Below are 23,568 nucleotides of genomic sequence, written 5' to 3' on the forward strand. Positions count from 1 at the left end.
TTTGTTCTTTTAACAGCAGGAAGTATATACAAGTATATTTTTGTAGAAATTTAATTGTCTCTGAATGTTGTTAAGTTAAAGCATGTTGAGCACATATAAAGGATTTCAATGGGGATAACGCCTAATGTGAAATTATTCACTTAATCCACAGAATCAGTGCTTGATATTTTGCTAGTGTTTGTTAATTACAAGTAAAATTTTATAGATGTTTAAAATGCATAGCATGAAAACTTTCATTCGCTAAAACTAGAGCTTATTCTCTCGACATCAGAAAGTGTTTGTCATAAGTAAATTTTAATATGTTTGATTTTCCCTGCTTGTTGTTAAGGTTTATTAAGCCACATTAAGCTTTTTCCTTATAATAGACTTCAATAGGGGAGAAAACACTTAATGTGATGTTTTTCCCTTTATCCATGGAATTGTGACTTTTTACAGTTGGGGGTTTATTACAAGTACAGTTTGAAAGAACTTTGAGTTTCTCTAGTTGATGTTTAGGTACATTAAGCCATGTTAAGCTTTTTTCACGTTAGAATGTCCCAAAGAGAGGGAGAACGATGAAGAAGGTGGTTGGGGTAAATGCCTTTGAAAAAGATTGTCATTTTAAAGTTAACATAAGCTTTTGTTTCCTTGTTTTATTGCTGAAATATAAAAAAAGCCAACTGAAAGTAAAAGATTAAACTAAATACTGTAAATGAATCAGATCTCTAAAATGTAAAAACTGTCACTTGACAAATAGAGGTAAAGGTAAATGAAGGTAAAGGCAGGAGCAGCTCTACTAGTGTATTCAGCATTGAACTCCATTGAGGTATAAATGGGATTGTATATGTTTTTAAGTTCATTATAACGTCTTTAAAAAATATACAGTTAATATGATTTAAAGCAATGTTTTCTAGTTATTGTAAACATTACAGAATAAATTAGGAAATTATCCATGGCTAGCCCCACACGGAATCTGCGCGCACAGAATTCTGCAGATTTGTAGCCCATCATTGACTCTGTTTATTTACTTGAGTTATGTGTGTGAATCTATATTTATTCAGTTTTTAAATTAATTACAGTAAAATTATAGTCTAATATGAAAATGTTCATCTGATTTATATACAATGCAGATATACAAAGTGAATCTAATTGAATTTGCATTTTAAACTTTAAATCAAAGTTCAAATGCCATTGTTTTTTATTTCACATATTAAGGTTTAAGTTATGATACTCCCAAAATAATTCTGCAGAAATACGCAGATTTTTACCAAAATTCTCCGCAGAAATAGCAAAAAATGTCCGCAGGCTCTGTGTGGCCCTACCCATGGCAAATTTTATATATATTGTATACACTTGGGTACATATTTGTCCCACAGCCCTGAATCAAGTTTTCTTTTTGGCCGTTTGTAGGCAAAAGTTTGGACACCCCTGCCATACGGTATGTGAGACTTAACAAGCGGACTGTGATCTTGTCCACTGGGACTTCATATAACCTACTGAAGGGCTTTTCCCAACGTTTCCCATTGTGAACAGTGTAATAGTAAAAAAATGCAATAAAGATGACTCTCTGTACCATGTTAAGAATGTAATCTGTAATGTTTTGATTGCAACCTTGGACTAAAGAGCAATTTAGGAAAAAAAAAAACATCTAATCTGTGGATGTGGGTTAAAAACCAGAAAAAAAAAAAGACAAATGGTTCTGCTATCACAGTAAGTCTGCTGTTAACTTCTGCTCCAGTGAATACTATGCATGTTATCACAGGTAATATACATGAATGACTCACTAAACACTTCCTTTATCTTTGGCAATATATTCTATCTAATGAATAAGCAGCTGATGTTCTTTAAATCGCCTACCGAAACCAATTAACTGCTTAAACTGGTGACTAATAGTTCAAAAGTGTAAGGGACAGACTTATTAGCAGCTTTTGTACATTTTAAAGAGACACCCACAGACTTGTACTGAATTTATAATATCCATTATCAAGAAAGTAATACACTGGTAGCTTTTTATGATAAAAGGTAAATAGTGCAGTAAAAATAGTTACTCACTTCCAAAAGTAAGATTATGCATGCTGTTGACGTTGAGATTTATGACTGAAATTACTACCATAAAAGATCTGTAAAATCTACAAATCGGTTATTTAATATTTTTGCAGTTATAGACAAAATTTGAGATGCACTTTTGTTGGTATTGATGTCACAATGTACGGTTTACTGCAAACTCACTACTTATTTGCAATTATCAGTGAACAAGTTGTAACAAATACTTCAAGGTGACGACGAGTGGGGATGTTCATATCGTGGAAGTTTCATTCTCATTTAAGTTAGAGGAGTGCTGGTCTGTGGGACCAAAATGTCAGGCCCGCATTGACACAAAGGTACATGTCATGTTCTTTGTTTAATGTCATCAATGTAATATGAGGCTTGTAAATAAAAAATAAAAAAGTCAAAACTATATAATAGTACACTAAAGTGGAAATTTGCTCCAAAAGTGCACACATGTCTGCTCATCTATGCTCTCTCTCAGCTGTAAAGTTGAGGTTAGTCCACTGATATAGCCACCAGTTTTTACCAAAATAATCAATGGCAGTAAATATGGCAAGCACATAATTGTGCAACGTTAAGAACAATGGAATATAATTTGAACATTTGGCAAATTTGCGCTCTATCTCATTATAAAAAGATTGTTAAAAGTTTTTATAGGGCTTCTAGAAATGAAGAATGCTCCTCTTTTATATCGGTTTTATATGCCATACATATACACAACCTGACAAAAGTCTTGTCGTCGTTCCCCTTGTAAGAGCAAATAATAACTTTACTTTCAGTTGATCATTAGGAAAAGTAGCAGGAAATAGATTTTTCTGATAAAGAATCTGTTGAACTGTATCCCAATCATCACAAATATTGCAAAAGACCTATTGGAACCAACATGGACCCAATATTCTCACAGAAATCAGTCAAGTTTGGTGAAGCAAAAATCATGGTTTAAGGGTAACATTCAGTATGGGGGCTGGAGAGAGATATGCAGAGTGGATGGCAACATCAACACCCTGATGTATCACATTTGTGCTGCCCATTACATTACAAACCACAGGAGAGAGCAAAATCTTCAGCAGGATAGATCTCCTTCTCATACTGCAGCCTCCACATCATGGTTCTGAAAGCAAAGAAGATCAAGGTGCTCCATGATTGGCCAGCCCACTCACCAGACATGAAGATTATGGAGCATGTCTGGGGTAAGATAAAGAAGGAGGCATTGAAGATGAATTCAAAGAATCTTGATGAAGTCTGGGAGTCCTGCAAGATAGCTTTCTTTGCCATTCCAGATGATCTTATAAAAAGGTTATTTAAGGCATTGCAGCAGAGATGTATGAATGCAGTTTTCCAAGCTCATGGGAGTCATAGACTGATCTTACTGTCCTTATTAAATAATTAAAAAATCAAGGCATGATGACATTTTAATTTGGTAAAAAAAAAGCGTAATCCAGAGCCCTTTGCCTTTCATATAAGCCACTTCTAAGACAAAATGATCAACTGAAGCTCAAGATATTATTTGCTGTTCCTAAATATTGCATAGGTGACAAGACAAGGTAGTGTATGTATTTCAATATTTATTTTTAATTTTTAATTAATTAACTTTTATTTTATCACCAGGGAATATTGTAAATATGCAGAGATCTCAGCTTGGGTCAGAAAACTTGATGCTGTTTCTAAAAATAAAATAAATAAACAAAAAGTTACAAAATAAAATAAATTCATCCGAGCTAAAGAAAGCACAGACAAATTCTTAGTTTGTTAAATTAAATTAAAGCTATTGTTTTATTGTTAATTGAATTTGTTTTAAAGTTGCAATTTTGTTTTGTCATTTGAAATAAAATATTTAATTTAAAATAACAGAACTATGGAACGCTTAAGAAATAAGAAAAGGGCATGAAACAGAATATACCATTTGCCTTACAACACAAAAGCTGAGAGGATATATAATGATTAAAAATAGTTTGTTGTCTTTGGCCAATCTTCCACATAGTGGTCACTGGTTGTTGTAACACCTTCAGGAGTTGTCATTATTTCTTGGTAGCATCCTTCACCAGTCTCCTTACAGTTACTCTGCTTTGGGGCTGTTATAAACTGATTTGTAACTATGCCAAACCTTTAAAACTTCTTAATGATCTATTTAAAGCTTCTCCAATAGACATAGAAGGGATTCCTCTTTTTGTTCATTTTCAGATGTGCACTTAATTTAGTAATTTCTTTTTTTTTTTTTTTTTTTTTTACTTTTGGACAATACTGATTTATTGTATTCAAAATGTGTGCTGCATTGTAAAGGAGTGAATGCCTTTATATTATACTATGTGATATTTCACTTATGGAAATATCTTTTTAAAGATAGCAATGTGATATCGATTTGACTTTAAGGTTTCACAAGGAGGAAAAGAAACTGTACAATCTACATCTACAATTTAGTTGCAAATATTTTTTTATAAAAATGTAATATTTATACTCATTAAGTGGTCAAAGCTCCATTTTTTTATCAGTCCGGCAATGAAGAGTACGTGCAAAGCATGAAGTTAGACTTTCCAAAGTACTATTTCAGATGAAATCTGATCCTTGAGTGTTTCTGCTGTAGTCTGTAGTATTTTCTGTTATTCTGAAACCACACAACTGACCTCGTGAACTAACAAAATATGCTGCTGAAGTTACTGAATATCTGTAAAAGCATAATACAATAAAGATTTAAAGAGCGAACTAAAATACAAAAACTGAGCCAAGGTTAATGTAAACACTGTCCGCCTCCTCCTTTTTAACTGGTAAGTATTTGCAAAATGATTTCCAAAACCTATAGGGAGAGGTTTCTCCCACCATTTTAAGCGATGACAGTTGACTGTGGTTTAGTTTGAGCTTTGACCAATGTCTTACCACACAGACATATGAAAATAGAACAGATCTCAAGTGAAACTGAAAACTAAAAGGCAGTTGTAACCAAAATATTTGATTATCAATGTTCACAATGCTGTAGGCAGTTGAAAAAAACAAAACATTTTCTAGTTACTAGTTTAAGGACAAAATTATTGTTTTGTATCAGGGTATATACAGAATGTCTTAAGTTGAGTTTGATATCTTTTACTATCTTTTTTTAATACATTCAAAACATTTTTTTTAATACCAGCGCAACTTAAAGCTGCAACTGTATTGGCGTAAATGAAATATCTGTCCAAATAGAATAATATATTGCAAATGACATATACATTTAAGTAAAGCATAGGGATTAATCAATAAGTCACAATGGGCCTTGTCCATTGTTACTAATCAATGTCAAAAAGAAACAATAGCCGCTCTTCTAAGAACAGTTCGCTACGGTTACGATTGTTTCTCCATTAAGCCTGGGATGACGCGGCACAAGTACAAACCATTCTCGGCCCGGAATTCTCAGCATGGTTAGACAACCGTGCTGAACTGTGCCGATAGATTCTATGGGCTCTATTTTGACGGTCCATGCGCAGAGCGCAAAATGCAGGGCGCAAACGCTTTCAGGGCGTGTCAGAATCCATTTTTGCTAATTTAAGGACGGGAAAATCAGCTTTGCGTCATGGCGCATGGTCTAAAAGGGTTGAGTTTATTTTCTTAATGAGTTATAGGTGTGTTTTGAGAATAAACCAATCAAAGTCTCATCTCCCATTACCTTTAAGAGCCAGCTGTGTCGCGCCATAAGCGCATTCGCTATTTACATGACGTAAAGTAAGTTCACTTTCGCTTTTGCTCTCGTGGATAGGGAAACCTTACCGCACAGACATCAATTAGCCTATAAATAATAATTTCGTTTGGTAAGCGCAAATATTTGTTTCAAAACTATTTCTAAATTCAGTTCTAATTTCCAGCAAACGAATAAATGAACAATAATAACAAAGTGTGGTCAAAATACTGAGTTATTTCCAAATACACATGCTGTGCCCCATATGTCTAAAACCTGATAGGTGGACAAATCTAAGCTTGTTTTTAATAAAACAAATATAAATATGGATATAATAAATAATACTGGTAATAATAATCACATTATACTAAAGCAAATTGAATGAACTGAAAAAGACTCCCGAGATGAAGAAAGTATGAAGGCAGTGGTTTTTAAATTCATGTAGGCTAGAAACTAATATGTTTTGTAATATTTTAATAATTTATATCCTATATATATCCTTATTATATATATCCTTAATATATTATATCTTTTTCATATGTAAAGATATTTGCGTATTGCTCTACATCTTGTGTGTAGCCTGTAAGCCAGACGTACTTTGCGCCAGACAATAGACCGACTTTGTTCTGGTCTAAAGAACAGACTATTTACAGTTTCTCAAAATAGCAACGTGCCAAAACACGCCTGCTTTTTTAGACCAGAACGCCTATGGGCGCACATATCAGCGCAAATGCATTTGCTATTTAAACAGTGTGGCGCAACATCTCAAAATGACCCTTGCTCCGAGGTGAAAGTAGCAAAAGACTATTGCGCCGCGCCTTGCGCCGGGTGTATGATAGGGCCCTATGTGTTGACGTTTCGGCTCTGTTGCCAAGCTATCACCTGTGTCGCCAGATATAGCAAACTTTTTTCAGCCCAAAAGCTGTCCAAAGCCCACGCAAACTCACAAAAAACACCAAAAATATTGAATTAATATTTGATTTATTTTTAATTGATTTAAATCTAGGGTGAAGCAGTGGCGCAGTAGGAAGTGCTGTCGCCTTATAGCAAAAAGGTTGCTGGTTCGAGCCTCGGCTCAATTGGTGTTTCTGTGTGGAGTTTGCATGTTCTCCCTGCGGTCGCGTAGGTTTCCTTCGGGTGCTCCGGTTTCCCCCACAATCCAAAGACATGCGGTACAGGTGAATTGGGTAGGCTAAATTGTCCGTAGTGTATGAGTGTGTGTGTGTTAATGTGTGTGTGGTTGGGCTAGAAGGGCATCCACTGCGTAAAAACTTGCTGGATAAGTTGGCGGTTCATTCCACTGTGGTGACCCTAGATTATTAAAGGGACTAAGCAGACAAGAAAATGAATAAATCAATAGTTTAAATCGAAATTGTGGAGAGGTAAGCATGATCGAATACCCAATAAAGGGGGAGAGCATGCTCAGAGCCCGGCGGCTAATCAGCAGGCCAATCCGAAATAATAAGCAACACCTGTTTATTCTAGTGATTGGACCGGAGAGACACCCGTCTTAAGGAGAACGGGAGGAACAGTCGGGAGATAGAGCTGAACGACGGCCACATAGTGGGAGCTGTCCAGTACAGTTGTGACTTAAAAATAAAATCTGTTACTTACCTCAACGCCGACCCTGTCTTCTTCTTCCCACACAAAGAACCTTTGTTACAGTGGTGCCGAAATCCGGGGAAGAAGAAGAGACCTCGCCGCTAAGATGACCACTCCGTCAACCAGTCCATTTGCAGAAGTGATCCAGGCGCTCGCGGTCCTCCACCGTGAACAGCACCAGGAGATCCTGGACATACGAGCTGAGCAGGAGGAGCGCTTTAAGGTCCTGGTGGAGGCCCAGCGCGAGGACCGCGAGCTCGTCCGGAGCATGCTGAAGCAGGGGATCCAGCCCGCATCAACATCAGCCACCCACCCTCCCATCACACTACACAAAATGGGGCCGCAAGATGACCCGGAAGTCTTCTTAGACTTGTTTGAGAAGATGGCAGGAGCGTGTGGGTGGCCCCGGGCCGATTGGCCGGTGAGAGTCATCCCGCTGCTGTCGGGCGAAGCCCAGACCGCCGCACAGCAGCTACCAGCCGAGGATCTCCTGAATTATGCGCACCTGAAACGAGCCATACTTCAGCGGGCCGGCCGCAATCCGGAGGAACAACGCCAGCGCTTCCGGTCGCTGAAGCTGGAGGAAAGCGGTCGGCCCTTCATATTCGCCCAGCAGCTCCGTGACGCCTGCCGCAGATGGCTGGTGCAGGATGACCGGACCATCGATCAGATCGTCGACGCTGTGGTACTGGAACAGTTCATCGCCCGCTTTCCCTCCCGAACATCGGAGTGGGTCCAGTGCCACCGACCAGACGATCTGGAAACGGCCATCCAGCTGGCGGAGGATCACCTGGTAGCGAGGTCCAGGGTTGGCGAAGTAACCTCTCTCTCTCTCTCTCTCCCCCTGTCCCTCCTCTTTCTCTCTCTCCTCCTATCCCCAGGCCCAGATCGAGGGGACCGCCCATACCGACTCCCAGGAGGCGGATCCCAGGCCCGGAGCCCCAGCGCAGCACGCATCGCTGGGGCACCTATCGGGATAGAGACGGGGAGGCATGTGGCATGGGCGGGCCTACAGCGATGACGGGTCTCTCTCCGGCCCAATCAGTTGGTCCTGCTGCCCTCGGGGGTATAACGGGAAGGTCTGGGCCGGCATGTTGGCATTGCGGGGGGGCGGATCATGCACCAGAGAACTGCTCCGTGATGGAGGTGGGTGCATTGGTCCGCCTGCCCGATGTGCCAGCAGTCGCTCCCGGTCGCGACGGGCTATACCGGATACCTGTGAGTATTAAAGGGGGTACATATCAAGCTTTGGTGGATTCGGGGTGTAATCAGACCTCCATCCACCAAAGCTTGCTTCAAGACCCGGCTTTGGATATGAGGCGCACGGTAAGGGTAAGGTGTGTACACGGGGATGTAATTCACTACCCGCTAACGGCAATAGACATTCAATTTCGGGGGAAAAAGCATAGAGTGGAGGTAGCGGTTAACCCGCACCTCAAACACCCGCTAATTCTGGGAACTAATTGGCCTGGATTCAATAGATTATTGGGAGTTTTATGTGCGGGTGCTTCTTGGAAGAAGAAATCGCCGGATAGGGGACAAGTCGCTCAGCTGGGGGAATCCCAAGCAGTGACGTCACGCGCTGACTCAGGGGAAGGGCTGGGAATTTCCTGGTGTAAAGACTTTCCCCTGGAGCAGTCGCGTGATGATACACTAAAACATGCACTCGAAAGGGTGCAAGTTATTGATGGGAAAATCCTCCAGCCTGATCGACCCCTCTCCTATCCGTATTTTGCGGTTATTAATGATAGGGTGTATCGAGTGACCCAAGACACTCAGACAAAAGAAAATACAACCCAGTTATCAGTACCAAAGAGTCGCCGGGAAATGCTTTTTCAGGCTTCTCATTCTAATCCTATGGCCGGACATTTAGGTCAGGCGGCCACACTAAATCGCCTCATGACCCGATTCTTTTGGCCGGGCATTCACGGTGACGTCAGCAGATGGTGCGCTGCGTGCAGTGAATGTCAGCTGGTAAATCCGCCGGCCACCCCAAAAGCGCCGTTGCGCCCTTTACCAATTATGGAGATCCCCTTCGAGAGAATTGGTATGGATCTCATCGGGCCATTAGAGCGATCCGCACGCGGGCATCGGTTTGCATTAGTTCTGGTGGATTATGCAACCCGATACCCGGAAGCAGTCGCGCTCCGTAATATCTCAGCAAAGAGCGTTGCGGAGGCGCTGTTTCGCATCATCTCCCGTGTGGGAATCCCCAAGGAGATTCTCACTGATCAAGGCACCGCGTTCATGTCACGATGCGCGAGCTTTATGGATTATTGGGCATTAAATCTATTCGCACCAGCGTCTATCACCCACAAACAGATGGGCTGGTGGAAAGATTTAAACGCACGCTTAAATCAATGATCCGTAAATTTTCACAGGGAGATAAAGTACTTGTACTGCTACCCACTTCCAGCTCTAAATTACTCGCCAAGTGGCAAGGGCCGTTTGTGGTCACACGACGAGTCAGTGATCTCGATTACGAGGTGGTTCGTTCGGACAGGGCTGACTCGCGTCAGATTTATCACATTAATCTGCTTAAGCAATGGAGGGAGCCGGAGGAAGTGGCGCTGGCTACGCTTGTTACTAACGAGGATGACCTGGGGCCGGAGAGCTCCGGCCGAGAACGGCCGAGCGCTCTGGTCACCGGGGCGATCATCTCTCAGCGAGCCAGCTCCTCGACATCCGGCACCTCCAACGTGAATACTCTGACGTGTTTTCGCCCCTGCCCGGTCGTACTAACCTGATTCAGCACCATATCGAGACCGAACCGGGCGTGGTCGTTAGGACCCGGCCGTATCGTCTACCTGAACACAAGAAAAAAGTGATTCAGGAAGAATTGAATAATATGTTGAAAATGGGAGTAGTAGAAGAATCCCACAGCGACTGGGCCAGCCCGATTGTCTTGGTACCTAAGACGGACGGCTCGGTCCGGTTCTGTGTGGATTATCGCAAGGTGAATGCTGTGTCGAAATTCGACGCTTATCCAATGCCGCGTATTGACGAGTTGCTCGACCGGTAGGGTGCTGCTCGATATTACTCGACATTGGATTTAACGAAGGGCTATTGGCAGATCCCCTTATCTCCAATATCCCGCGAAAAAACAGCCTTCACTACGCCGTTTGGATTGCACCAATTTGTGACGCTTCCGTTTGGGGTGTTCGGGGCGCCGGCGATGTTCCAGCGCCTGATGGACAAAATACTCGGCCCTCACGCAGCATATGCCGCTGCTTATTTAGACGACATCATCATTTACAGTAATGATTGGCAGCGGCATATGCAACATCTGAGGGCGGTATTGTCGGCGCTGAGACGGGCCGGGCTCACGGCCAACCCACGGAAGTGCGCAATTGGGCGAGTGGAGGTAAGGTATCTGGGCTTCCACTTAGGTCACGGGCAGGTGCAGCCCCAAATTGATAAGACTGCAGCCATTGCAACCTGTCCGAGATCCAAAACCAAAATGGAGGTGAGACAGTTCCCCGGCCTGAGGCGGGCGGTGGGGGTATGTGGAGAGGTAAGCATGATCGAATACCCAATAAAGGGGGAGAGCATGCTCAGAGCCCGGCGGCTAATCAGCAGGCCAATCCGAAATAATAAGCAACACCTGTTTATTCTAGTGATTGGACCGGAGAGACACCCGTCTTAAGGAGAACGGGAGGAACAGTCGGGAGAGAGAGCTGAACGACGGCCACATAGTGGGAGCTGTCCAGTACAGTTGTGACTTAAAAATAAAATCTGTTACTTACCTCAACGCCGACCCTGTCTTCTTCCCACACAAAGAACCTTTGTTACAGAAATTAACGCAGTTACTTTAACTGTCATAATTGCTAACAATACAGCAACAAACACCAGCAGTCACAGAATCACAACATAACAGGATCACATCGAAACACTGTCCCCCTCACATACATACACTGCACACACTAGACGTTCTATTAGAGTGTTTTACTTTCAAAATGGGATATAAATTCATCCCATTGGCGTTTTAAATTCTTTTGAACATAATTAAGTGCTGCTTGTAAATCAGACAACACTTCTGTTTTTGCTCTTGTTGTCAATTGCAGGAAAAAATGATTGATAAAAGTGTCATAATAAGCTGATGTGAGTTTAACTGCAGGCGCTGCTTAATGCAAATGCTGGCAGACGTTGCAAAAAACCCCGTGGCTGTTGCCAACTACAGGCCTAAGCCAGTCTTGCCCTCCAGCCAGAGGTCCGAAAACTTGCTAGCCAGTCGAGTAACCAGTTTGTTTCAGCACGCACTCGAACAAACACCACCTCACATGATATAACTCAGCTTTGACCACACTTAGTTAATATTGTTCATTTATTCATTTGCTGGAAATTAGAACTGAATTTAGAAATAGTTTACCATTTCTAAAAGTAATCTTTGCACTCAACAAACTAAATTAAATATGTAGGCTAATGGATGCCTTCAGTGGAGTGAGTTTACATTATTTTCTTACTCCACGAAAGTAAAAGGAGTAAATCAAAAAGAGAAAGTAAAGGGGCTGAATGGAGGAAGCTCGTTCTTTATTCTCGTGCTGCAGACGGTCTGTTAAACTGTTTTCTCACAAGTGAAGCGTTCAGTTTTTTCACTTACAAAGTCAGTCATCTAAATGGCAAATGCACCATGTCTCTACACAACTGACTCTTAAAGGGAATGGGAGATGAGATGAGACTCTGATTTGTTTAATGCATGTTATGCTCACAACACACTCATAACTCATTAAGAGAATAAACACAAGCCTGTTAGACCATGCGTTGCAGCGCAGAGTGTATTTTTACGTTCTTAAAAATTGTGTGGATTTGGGTATTCCCTTAATGCTTTTGCGCCATGCCCTTTAGACTTTCGGCATAGATCGTTAAAATAGAGCCAACTGACTTAAATGTCATTCCGTGTAATAATAGTCTACATATCAAATATCTTATCAGGAATATTTAGAAGATCAAGTCTCAATTTAAGTCTTACTGTGAAAGCTGAAAATACTAATTATACTAATTAGATGATATGTATTTTGTAGTTTGTATTATGTTTTACCAATATGTCATAATAAATAATCAAATTTAGGATAAGTATTTTTATATTTCAATTATCATAGGTTTCCCAGAGATGGGATGCGGCTGGAAGGGCATCCGCTGCGTAAAAATGTGCTGGATAAGTTGGCGGTTCATTCCGCTGAGGCGACCCCAGATTAATAAAGGGACTAAGCCGACAAGAAACTGAATGAATTAATTAATAAATTAATTATCATAGATCATATTTACTTTCTATATATTTTAATTATTACTACATTATGTTAAATAAATGGATCTGAGGCCAGTTGCACCACCAGTGCGTAAGTTAAAACGTGGCTTAGTTATGACTTAAAGAGACACTAAGGCCCAATTTTTGTACCCCTACCCCTTCCCCTTAAAACCAAGTTTGAAGGGCTTAGAAATTTACCCCAAAGAAAGGGGACAGCACTACAGCACCTGCACACATCATCATATGTCATTGCAATCTCGTGTTTTATATGAGATCAGACGATCGCAACTGCTGTAGTTATTCTAATTTCTTTATTTTTTGGTATTTATCTTCAGGAAATCACTGAAGGCATATATTATGTTATCATATCGATGTAATGTGGCAATAAACTTGTACCTGTACTGTGCATTTACACTATGGCCATATTCATCCATGTAAACACACAATAACAACATTAACATTATAGCAGACACTGTATAAAGCTCATTCCCAGCCACTAGACTTTTCTGACAGGGTATTGGAGCGTCACTGAGTGTCAGAATGTTGTGGGACTGCTATACAGGTGTTATTATTATGGACTTAGATGACAGTAAAACACGAACGCTGTTATGAATGTATTAAAAAATAAGCTTGTTTGTTGTAAAAATTCATAATAATGACAAAGAAACTAATTTGTGCATCTCATTACTTCCGAGTGCAGCCATGCTGCCGCTGTAGCTGGCGTATTCAGGGAAATTTTCTTACCCCTTGGTTTTGAGTGCGGTCCTGAAAAATCTCTCTTTCAAGGCCTATCTACCTCTTCCCCTTAGCCCCACGCCTTCAAGCTAAAGAGAATTGGGACACCCCTACCCCTTCACGGAAACGTGCATAACAAGGAATAAGGGTAAGGGGTAGAATTTGGATTGGGCCTAAGCTACAATTTACACACTACTGAATATTTTAGTGTTGCACCACTGGACTTAGTTTAAACGTAACGCTACATTCCAACTAAATATTTACGGCAGCCTCCCCCATGTATAACGGTAGAAAAGAGACTACAGTGAGATTAGTTTACATAGAGGAGCTCGCGGTAAAAATGAAGAATGATCTCCCTCTACTCACATCCTTATTGTCCTCCCAAATCGCGCATTCTATTTCGGGTTGTGAAAGAAGAGTTTCATTATTTTCAAAGAGTGTTTTTTTTTCATTGTATTCATCAATTCAAACAAAAATTTTACTTATGAATAAGTTTTTCTCTCTGCTTGTTTCTCTTTCCTGTGTAGGATATAAAAAAATCAAGTTTATTGTTTTGAGAACTTCATGTGTTTATCGTGTGCATTCACAGCTCGCGATGCAGGTGTGTGAGTCGCCTGCTATTAGTGACTGACTGTAATTTAATTTACTATAAAATGTGTGAATTATTATTTAATTTTCACAGGACAGTTAGATATAGATGCATTAGTTGTAGAATTTTACAGTAGTTTAACGATTTAAATACTTTTTATTGGATATTATATCATTCAATGTGAATACGCATTACGGAGAGCTTACGACCTACTAACTCCGGTTTGCCTTAAGAACATGTGCTGCAACCGAAGTGAGAACGAATTTAGTTACTAAGCCACTAGTGTGGACTTTACGTTTCAGTTTAATAAAGAACCTACGAACAGCAGGTGCAACCCTACCCAACAGAGTGACAATTTAACATGATTTCATCCATATTTCTAAACGTCCATAAATGTTATGTGTAACATTAAGGACACTTGTGATTAAATTAATTTGATGCAGACGCCTCATCTTTGACCCATATATCTGTGTGTACACACACAGACACAGACCGGAATGCTTTTTTACTAATTTTTCTCCACACCCACCTACCCAGGTACTGCATGTGTATTTGTGTATGTTCGCATTCTTGTGAGAAGAGTGAAATGCAGCACCTCTTCAGAGATCTGACTGCTGTGTGCCGTCTGTCTCTCCAGGTCTCTCCTAAGCAGTGTGTTCTGTTTCTCCAGCTGCAGAACCCTGCGTGCCAAGTGAACACTACACACACACAAGCACACACACACACGCACACACGCACATTTAGAAACCTATGATTAGAGTCACGCAGACATAAAAACAGTTAGTAAAAACAAAGATGAGCTTCTGGTTCTCAAAGAAGAGTGACCTCCTCAGACTTCACCTTTGCTTCAGTCTTCTCTTGGCAGTTGTTGGAATGTTTGCACCATAACCATATGAAAACAGCACCCTTTCTGCCTCATCTTCATTCTCCACTACAAACAACAACAACAAATATTATCATGAAGAAGAATAAAAAGTGTGTTTAAGAGCAGCTGTGTGTAGACCACCCAGGTAGAGTCGTAGCCAGAAGGGAGAGCATTAATACTAAAAACGAGACACTATGAAAACAGTTTTCTGCCTTCTTACAGTATATAATGTGTAGGAAGGTTTATGCTTCAAGTCGAAAATGTTGAAATGTTGTTCAAAGGTGAAAACAAGGCCAAGAAAATGAAGAAAAAAAAAATCCAAGATAAAGAGAAAGAAAACATCTAGTAATGTACACAATATGGTTTTGGAAAAAAAAAAAACTTTTGCACTATTTTTAATATTGTTTTTTTAAAATGTAATATCCCATAAGTTTCCCAGTGATGGGTTGCAGCTGGAAGGGCATCCGCTGCATAAAACATGTGCTGGATAAGTTGGTGGTTCATTCCACTGTGGCGACCCCAGATTAATAAAGGGACTAAGCTGAAAAGAAAATGAATGAATGAATGCATATCCCTTAAAATAGATATAAATCTAGTGCTGATTATTGATCGAGCAGTTTCATTCATTATTTTATTAAAAATCTAACTCAAGCAAGAACCACCCCTTGTCATGCGCCCCAAGTCATCTTGCATTTTACACAGTTGATTGGTAATGAAACTCAAAAACTGTGGTCATATGTGTGTCATATGGGTCATATAAATTGTCATAAGATATACTGGAAGTTACAACTCCAATATTAAACTAGAAAAGTAAAGTTTGTGGACACATTTTAAGGTGGTTTGAAAAAGCCTACTCTGAACATTTGAAGTAGTTTTAAAAAAATTTAATAATTGAAGTCGTTTTAAGGAAGTTTAAACCAGTTGGCATAGACTAAATATTGGTTAGCCGGTTTCTAGTATGCATTGGCATGGTTCTTGGTAGGTGGTTGCTAAGGTGTTGCTAGGCGGTTGCTAGGGTGTTCTGAGTGGTTGCTAGGGCTTTTCTTGGGTGTTCTAGTAAGTTGTTAAGGTGTTGCAAGGTGGTTACTATGGTATTCTATGTGGTTTCTAGGTCAACCACAGAAATGTTGCAAAGGCATTGCTAGGCAGTTGCTAGGTTGTTCTAAGTGGTTGCTAAGGCCTTGCTAGGATGTTCTACATGGTTGTTAAGGTGTTGCTAGGTGGTTACTATGGTGTTTTGAGTGGTTGCTAGGTCATTGCAAAGATGTTGCTAGGTGGTTGCTTGGGTGTTCTGAGTGGATGCTTAGCTGTTGCTAAGGCATTGCTAGGTCGTTTCTAAGATGTTGCTAGGTGGTTGCTAGGGTGGTCTAAGTGGTTGCTCAGCGGTTGCTAAGGCATTGCTAGGTGGTGTTAAGATGCTGCTAGGCAGTTGCTAGGGTGTTCTGAGTGGTTGCTAGGTAGTTACTATGGTGTTCTGAGTGGTTGCTAAGGCATTGCTGGGCGGTTGCTAAGGCGTTGCTAAGATGTTGTTAGGCGGTTGCTGGGGTGTTCTGAGTGGTTGCTAGGTGGTTGCTAGAGTGTTCTGAGTGGTTACTAAGGCATTGCCAAGCGATTATTAGGGTATTCTAGGTGGTTACAAAGGTGTTGCTAGGCAATTACTAAGGTGTTCTGAGTGGTTGCTAGGGTATTCTTGGTGGTTGCTAAGGTGTTGCTAGGTGGTAGCTAAGATGTTCTGAGTGGTTGCTAGGCAGTTGCTAACATAAATTAACATGAATCTTGTATGATTTATCATGTTGCTTGTGTGTTTTTAGCATAAATTAGCATGTTGTTAGCATTGTTCTAGTATGACTTAGCATGCCACTAGAAAGTTTCTAGTAAATTTTAGCATGTTAGCATGAATTTAGTATGATTTAGCATGTTGATAGTATGGATTAGTGTGTTAGAATGCTGCTAGTATGTTTCTAGTATGAATCAGTATATAGTATTGATTGGTTTGTTGTTAATATGTCTAATGTAAAGTCAATGGCATTTTTTTACAATAGAAGTCTATGGTACAGTTGCTAAGGTGCCATAAGTGGTTGCTAGTGTGTGGCTAGTAAGTTGAAAGGTCATCAGTGATTGTCAGATTGGTAGAGTTAAATGAGTCTGTTTGACAGTCTGGCACAGAGTTATGAGGTCATAAAGTTTGGTTCAAAGTTAAGTCAATGGGACTTTTTTGAGTTTTCAAAAGTTTATTTTTATTTTTTTATTTTTTTTAGGTTTTTTAGGCTTTAACTTTTTTTAAGCCACCAACAAGATCTGCTTTTGTTCCAAATAACATGAGCACAAAAGTGGCACTTAATCAAACAACATTTCAGCAAATAATAAGTAAATATTGTGCTTAGGCACAATATTGTCAATAGTGTTGAGTAGGGCTGCACAATATTGGAAAAAATTGAGATTGCGGTATTTTTTTCTCTACGATATATGGTAATATATCTTAACATATTGAGACATAACTTTACCAGATGACTTAAATAACTTTTTTTTTTTTTTACAAAGACTTTAGATTGATTGGGATGACTTTATAGGGGAGTGGAATATAAATGTGAATTTATGTAATTTCTATACATATAATAAACAATAAATAAACACAATGGAGCAAATATTAAAGTGAATTAAACAATTTGAATTGCTCACCAGTTTAACACTAAACAGGTTAAAGATCTGTCTCTTGGTGTACAGTGCATCAATATTGAGGAGAATTTGGACTGAAAGTCCACAGTGTCTGCTGACTTTAACTAGTCCTCTCATCAGCAGAAAGAATCTAAAGACTAGACAAACCTCCATTTTACTGCAAATTTAAAAATGCAATTAAATAGTCCCTAAGGCCCTGACAGGAGGGTCATATTTATTCTTATTCCATAGCCTGTTGAAATTCTTGATTCTGATTGCCTGGAAGTTGTGCAATAAAATACTGTAATGCAGAGCACCAGAAATTATTCCTTACATACACTAATCTGTACACTCAAGAAGATCAAAGCTGTGGTAAAATATATTTTATGCAGTCTGTCAATGACTACTCTGGAAACAGTTCTTCTGCAAAACATGCATGTAAACATGCAAGTTTACTAATATAATCAGTTGCATTATCAGGTCAGAATTTCAAGCATGTTAAATACGCTGTGTGTCGGTTTCCTTCACATCTAAATTGTTCTGCATGTTCAAAATGCCATACTAAATCAGAACTGAAGATGGTTTGACTAAAAGGCCTTAGGGCTGTGTCCTTAAACAACCCTCTTCAGTGAATATGCTGACACTGAGCCGAGGTGATGAGAAAGGCTGGCCTAGCCAGGTTTTAAAATCCCCCAGGTTATTAACCACAGCAAGTTAACAACAGGTTTTTAACGTCATCAACTCTGCACAGATCAAACGTAAAAAGAATGCCTAGCGCAATGATTGCAGGTTGATACTGGATGCGGTCCCTTATCACTGTGCTGCTATTCTATAGTTAAGCCGTTTCCCTCCTCTCTCTTTTATGTTCTTCTCTTCAAATTGCCTGTTACTGTGGTTTCAAAGTCAGTTACACTTTTCTGGATGTATTACTTCACTGGAAAGCAGTATGTTAAAGAGTATGTTTTCACATTGGCTGTATAGTTTGCAACAGCCGTTTTCAAACTAAGTAGTTTTAATTCAAATATACATGTTTGAAAAGTTTATCAATATTTATTCAATATTTTTGAATGTTGGTTGCGCCTTATTTATAAAAATTACAATAAACTAGCAAAAGTGGGCTCAGTCATATCATAAGTGCACCTGGGCCATTTGAATTAGACTATGTTCTTGTATAGTTAAAATGGAGCCCATTCGGTCATTCATTTGTTCAATTTTGTTCAATACTAATTTAGTAATTAAGTAACTAGCTTTTTATATGAATGAGTCTGCTGATTCTTTCAAAACATGAATTCTACACTAGGACAATATATCGTTTGAGCATTGATTTCACAATGGGCGCTATCATACACCCGTCGCAATGTGGCGCAATAGTCTTTTGCTAGTTTCAGCTTGGCGCAAGAGTCGTTTTGAGGCATTGTGGTACGCTGTTTAAATAGCAAATGCATTTGCGCTCATATGTGCGCCCATAGGCGTACTGGTCTAAAAAGGAAGGCGTTCTGAGGCGCAGTGCTGGCGCGTTGCTATTTTGAGAAACTAAAATAGATTTTTCATTAGACCAAAACAAACCCGGTCTAAACTCCAGCGCAGAGTTGCGCCTCGCTTTCACACTGCTTAATACGCACAAGAGAGCAATACGCAAATATCTTTACATATGTAAAGATTGTAATATTAAGGATATATATAGTATATAAATATAAAGGATTAAAATATTACAAAACATATTATTTTCTAGCCTACATAAATATGAAAAACCACTGATTTTATGCCTTCTTCATCTCGGGAGGCTTTTTCTGTTCATTCATAACAATTTGCTTTTGTATAATGTTATTATTATTAGCAGTATTATTTATTATATCCATATTTATATTTGTTTTATTAAAAACAAGCTTAGATTTGCCCACCTGCAGGTTTTAGATCATATGGGGCACAGCATGTGTTTTAGGATATAACATTTTGAACACACTTCATTTTTATTGTTCATTTATTCGTTTGCTGGAAATTAGAACTGAATTTAGAAATAGTTTTGAAACGAATATTTGCGTTTAACAAACAAAATTAATTATGTATAGGCTAATTGATGTCTGTGCGAAAAGGTTTCCCTATCCACAAGAGCAAAAGCGAAAGTGAAATTACTTTACGTCATGTAAATAGCGAATGCGCTTATGGCGTGACGCAGCTGGCTCTTAAAGGTATTGGGAGATGAGACTCTTGATTGGTTTATTCTCAAAACACACCTATAACTCATAAAGAAAATAAACTCAACCCTTTTAGACCATGCGCCACGGCGCAAAGCGGATTTTCCCATCCTTATATTGGAAAATATGGATTATAACACGCCCTGAATGCGTTTGCGCCCTGCGCTTTCCGTTTTGCGCATGGACCGTCAAAATAGAGCCCAATGTGTGCATCCATAATAGTCACATTGCAAGATATGCAATGTTGAGTTGGGATTATAAGTGATTAGGAACCACAGTTTAAAACACATGAGATTTGTGGGGAGACTGCAGTTTAAGCACAAAGTTAATCATGTGCATGTGTTTTTAATATGTAAGCATTTTAAGAGCGTTCAAGGTATTAGAGCATAAAGCAGTTTAATTAAATTCATTTTATTAAAACAATTTATATGATGAAGACTATGCATTATCTTATGAATATGCACAAATATAATATTCCTATAGTTTCCTATTAAAATATGAATTTAAAAGATAGATTTGTGAGGGGTGTATTTATCTATGCTGAGCACCGTAGGTCAGCAAAATGTATGATACTGTTTTTGGATATTTTAATGAAACAATTGTACATATTGTGCCTCTAAAAACCTCTCTTTTACACATGTTGTATAACTCTAAATAATTCACTTGCAATGACTGAATCAGTCTGTTTTCTTACTCTCTGCAGCCTGCATGGTAACATCGTCCAGCTCCTTTTCCAGCCTCTCATATGTCTCTAGTCGTGCCTGATGCTCAGAATTCTGGGCTTGCAGTTCAGTGATGCGTTTCTCGGATGATGTTTGAAGCCCATAAAACTCTTTTGTTAGAACCTGCAAAAGCAGAGAGAGAAGGGCAACAATATAATGGCCGAAGCTGAGTAACAAGGGTGGTGTCATAACATCATGTACAAATAGGTTTTATGATGCTGACAAATATGTACAGTCTTTATTTAATAGAGCAGTAATGGGGTTCAACCCTTGTCTGGTGTCTGAATGAATTGAAAATCAGTGTGTTGACATTTGAAGAATCAAATTGTGAGCTAATACTTCAAGAGTATATCAATATTTGTCATTAAAAATTAATCTTTACACCTAAAACTTTCTAAACTGTCTTCTTTCAGTGGAATACACAAGTAAAAATACTCAGGATCCAGAATGCCAAGCTTAAAACTGGCAAACTGGCATTATTAAAACAGACCATAAGAGATGTTTAATGACTTAACTTAAACGTTGGTCTGTTTCTGCTGAAGTCATGAAGTTCTGTATAATCATTTTTATGAAATGCTACAAAGAATCTAATGTAAAATGAATGAACTTCACAATATTACAATTGGAAGTGAAAACACTTTAAAATAATGGTTCATTGGTTAATGTATTTGCTAACATAAACAAACCATTAGTAATACATTTATTACAGTATTTAATCATGTTTGTTCATTTTAGTTAATACACAGAGTTAACATGAACTAACATGAACTAACGTTATTTCATGTAAATTGACATTAACTTTAAATTGTAATAATACATTAGTTAATGTTGGACTACATTATTCATACTTAGTTAATGTTAGTAAATACATTCGCTAACATTAACTAATGGACCATTATTCTAAAGTGTTACCAAAATTACTTTAAAATAAAAAATAAGCTTAAAACACTAAATTTATTATCAATTTCAAATACTAGTTAATTTAGGGATGTCAAAAATAACATCTATACGATCCATACTTCATATATAGTATACAAAAAAGTACAAAATATTTACCTTTACTTTTAAAATATAAATTAAAAATAATGTTAATGATGACAACTGTGAAAACTTGTGAAGAATTAAAACTTTAAATTTTGTTAAAAAAGTAGTTTTATGCCACCTTAAACATCCAATATTCATTGATGCTTATAATTATACATTATTAAAACCCCAACAGGCCGGTAACCAATACAATACTAATTTTTGTGTATACATGAGTATATTTTTATGGTACATTCATGACACACTCATACTACTTTTATTTTATCTTTGGAACTTGACAACTACTGTTTACTTTATTCCATAGTAAACAGTGGTCAGTAATTTCTTCCATTTTCTTCTTTTAGTGTTTCTTGAAAAGATGAAAGTCAAGCGTATCAGAAATGACATAAACTTGTTGTAAATGATGACAGAATGTTGAAACGTTCCTTTAAGGAATTAACAGCTTGAATTACTAAGCAATTAACAGGTTTTAACTTGCAGTGAGTCCAAAGGAAATCACTTTGTTCGGGATTTATGTGCACGACATCGCTGCCATAGAGATTTAACCCAAATGAAAGATTTATTTATTTTACAGAGCCTTGCCTCCAGTTTTTTCTGATGTTTCTCACACTCAATTTGACAAAGGCTGAGGTTCCTGGCTGTCTCTTCCTGGACCATCTGGGATCGCTCCAACTCAAACTTTTTCAGCTTCACCTGGTTGAGCAGTTCTGCCACCCTGCTGTCTGAACCCAGCTGCAGCTGCCTGAACCTGGACACAAGCAAAAACATCTGCAAACTTTGTTTTTTTTTCTGTAATCAAAATGACATAGTGTGTAAACTAAAAGCTTAAATGACATGTGAGGACTTTAAAGTTCGTTTGTATGTTTTCCACTGTAATGTTGTGAAATATCATTCCAATCTAAATAACTATTTTATTTTTTAAACATATTTTAAAATGTTTTATTCAAGTGATAGAAAAGCTACATTATGTTGAACATTTTCAGTGTCTCATAAACATTTAGAAATCTTTATAAATACAAAATGATTCATAGAATTTACCTCACCCCAAGGAAACATCACTTAATGAAACTAACATCATCTCCCAATTGTCATAGGTACATACAAACATACAGTTTAATTATTAGCCCCCCTGAATTATTAGCTATTTTTTCTCAAATTTCTGTTTAACGGGGAGCAGTTTTTTTCCAACACATTTCTAAACATAATAGTTTTAATAACTCATTTCTAATAACTGATTAATTTTTGTCTTTGCCATGATGACAGTAAATAATATTTTACTAGATATTTTGAAGACACTTCTATACAGCTTAAAGTGGCATTTAAAGGCCTAACTAGGTTAATTAGGCAAGTTAGAGTCATTAGGCAAGTTTTTGTATAATGATGGTTTGTTCTGTGGACTATCAGGAAAAAATGCTTGAAGGGGCTAATAATTGGAAGACTTTCTCTAGAAGAAAAAAATTGTATCAGACATACAGTGAAAATTCCCTTGCTCTATAAACTTAATTTGGTAAATATTTAAAAAAGAAATACAATTCAAGGGGGTGGGGGTGGGGTGTGTACTCCATGGATATGTGCATAAACTAAGATAAAATATATGCTATTGTGATTTTTTTCTTTGCTATTTTATTTAACCTGTGTGTAAAAATCCTATTTATCTACCTATGTTAAAAGTGCTGTAAGAAGTTAAATGCAAAGGTAATTTTATTTACTTTTGTTGTTTATTTATATGTATTGTAACCTTTTATAATTTTATTTTTTTTATCTTTCTTCTTGTTTAAGGCTCTGATTTTTTTTTACCTTTTTTATTTAATTAGTTTTTTGTTTTTTTTTGCCAGGGGTAGGTGGGGTATTATTGGAAAATGCAGTTGGTTGCCATCCTTGTCTACAACAATTATACTAGATTTTTTCCAACTGTTCAATAACAATTTGATCACAAAAAATGCATAAATAATCTTTTTAATATTCTTATTTGATTCACAAGAACATCTTTTTAATTACAGCATATGTATATTTTAATATACAGTAGAATCTTTTTTTCAGGATTATTTAATAAATAGAAGGTTAAAAATGACAGCATTTCTTTAAAATAGTCTTTACCGTCACTCAAATGGTGTTTAAACAAAACAGGAATAGAAGAAAAATCTCAGCTGTGGCTCACCTTAGGCTAAGTAACTGCTAAATTAAGGGGATGTCAAGCTTAGATGTGACCGCCAGTGACGTGATAAGTGCATTTCCTAGGGCAGAA

The 23,568-nt window shown here is 38.2% G+C and overlaps 2 protein-coding genes across 5 annotated transcripts in view; one reads left to right on the plus strand and one right to left on the minus strand.

The window, feature by feature from the left end:
- LOC147846911 (uncharacterized) overlaps positions 1-23,568 on the plus strand; it is a 405,197-nt gene that overhangs the window by 56,026 nt on the left and 325,603 nt on the right. The window lies entirely within an intron of this gene.
- Positions 1-23,568, minus strand: part of pibf1 (progesterone immunomodulatory binding factor 1) — a 75,306-nt gene that overhangs the window by 32,305 nt on the left and 19,433 nt on the right. For 3 of the 4 annotated variants that reach the window (XM_087235563.1, XM_087235562.1, NM_001003575.1), the window contains 4 exon segments: positions 21,906-22,071; positions 20,252-20,402; positions 14,683-14,773; positions 14,438-14,540 (listed from right to left, as the gene is read on the minus strand). In XM_087235563.1, coding sequence (XP_087091689.1) covers positions 14,438-14,540; positions 14,683-14,773; positions 20,252-20,402; positions 21,906-22,071 — 511 coding nt within the window. 4 annotated transcript variants of the gene reach the window in all.

This window comes from Danio rerio, chromosome 1, assembly GCF_052040795.2.
Source record: "Danio rerio strain M-AB ecotype USA chromosome 1, GRCz13ab, whole genome shotgun sequence".
Classification (NCBI taxonomy): domain Eukaryota; kingdom Metazoa; phylum Chordata; class Actinopteri; order Cypriniformes; family Danionidae; genus Danio; species Danio rerio.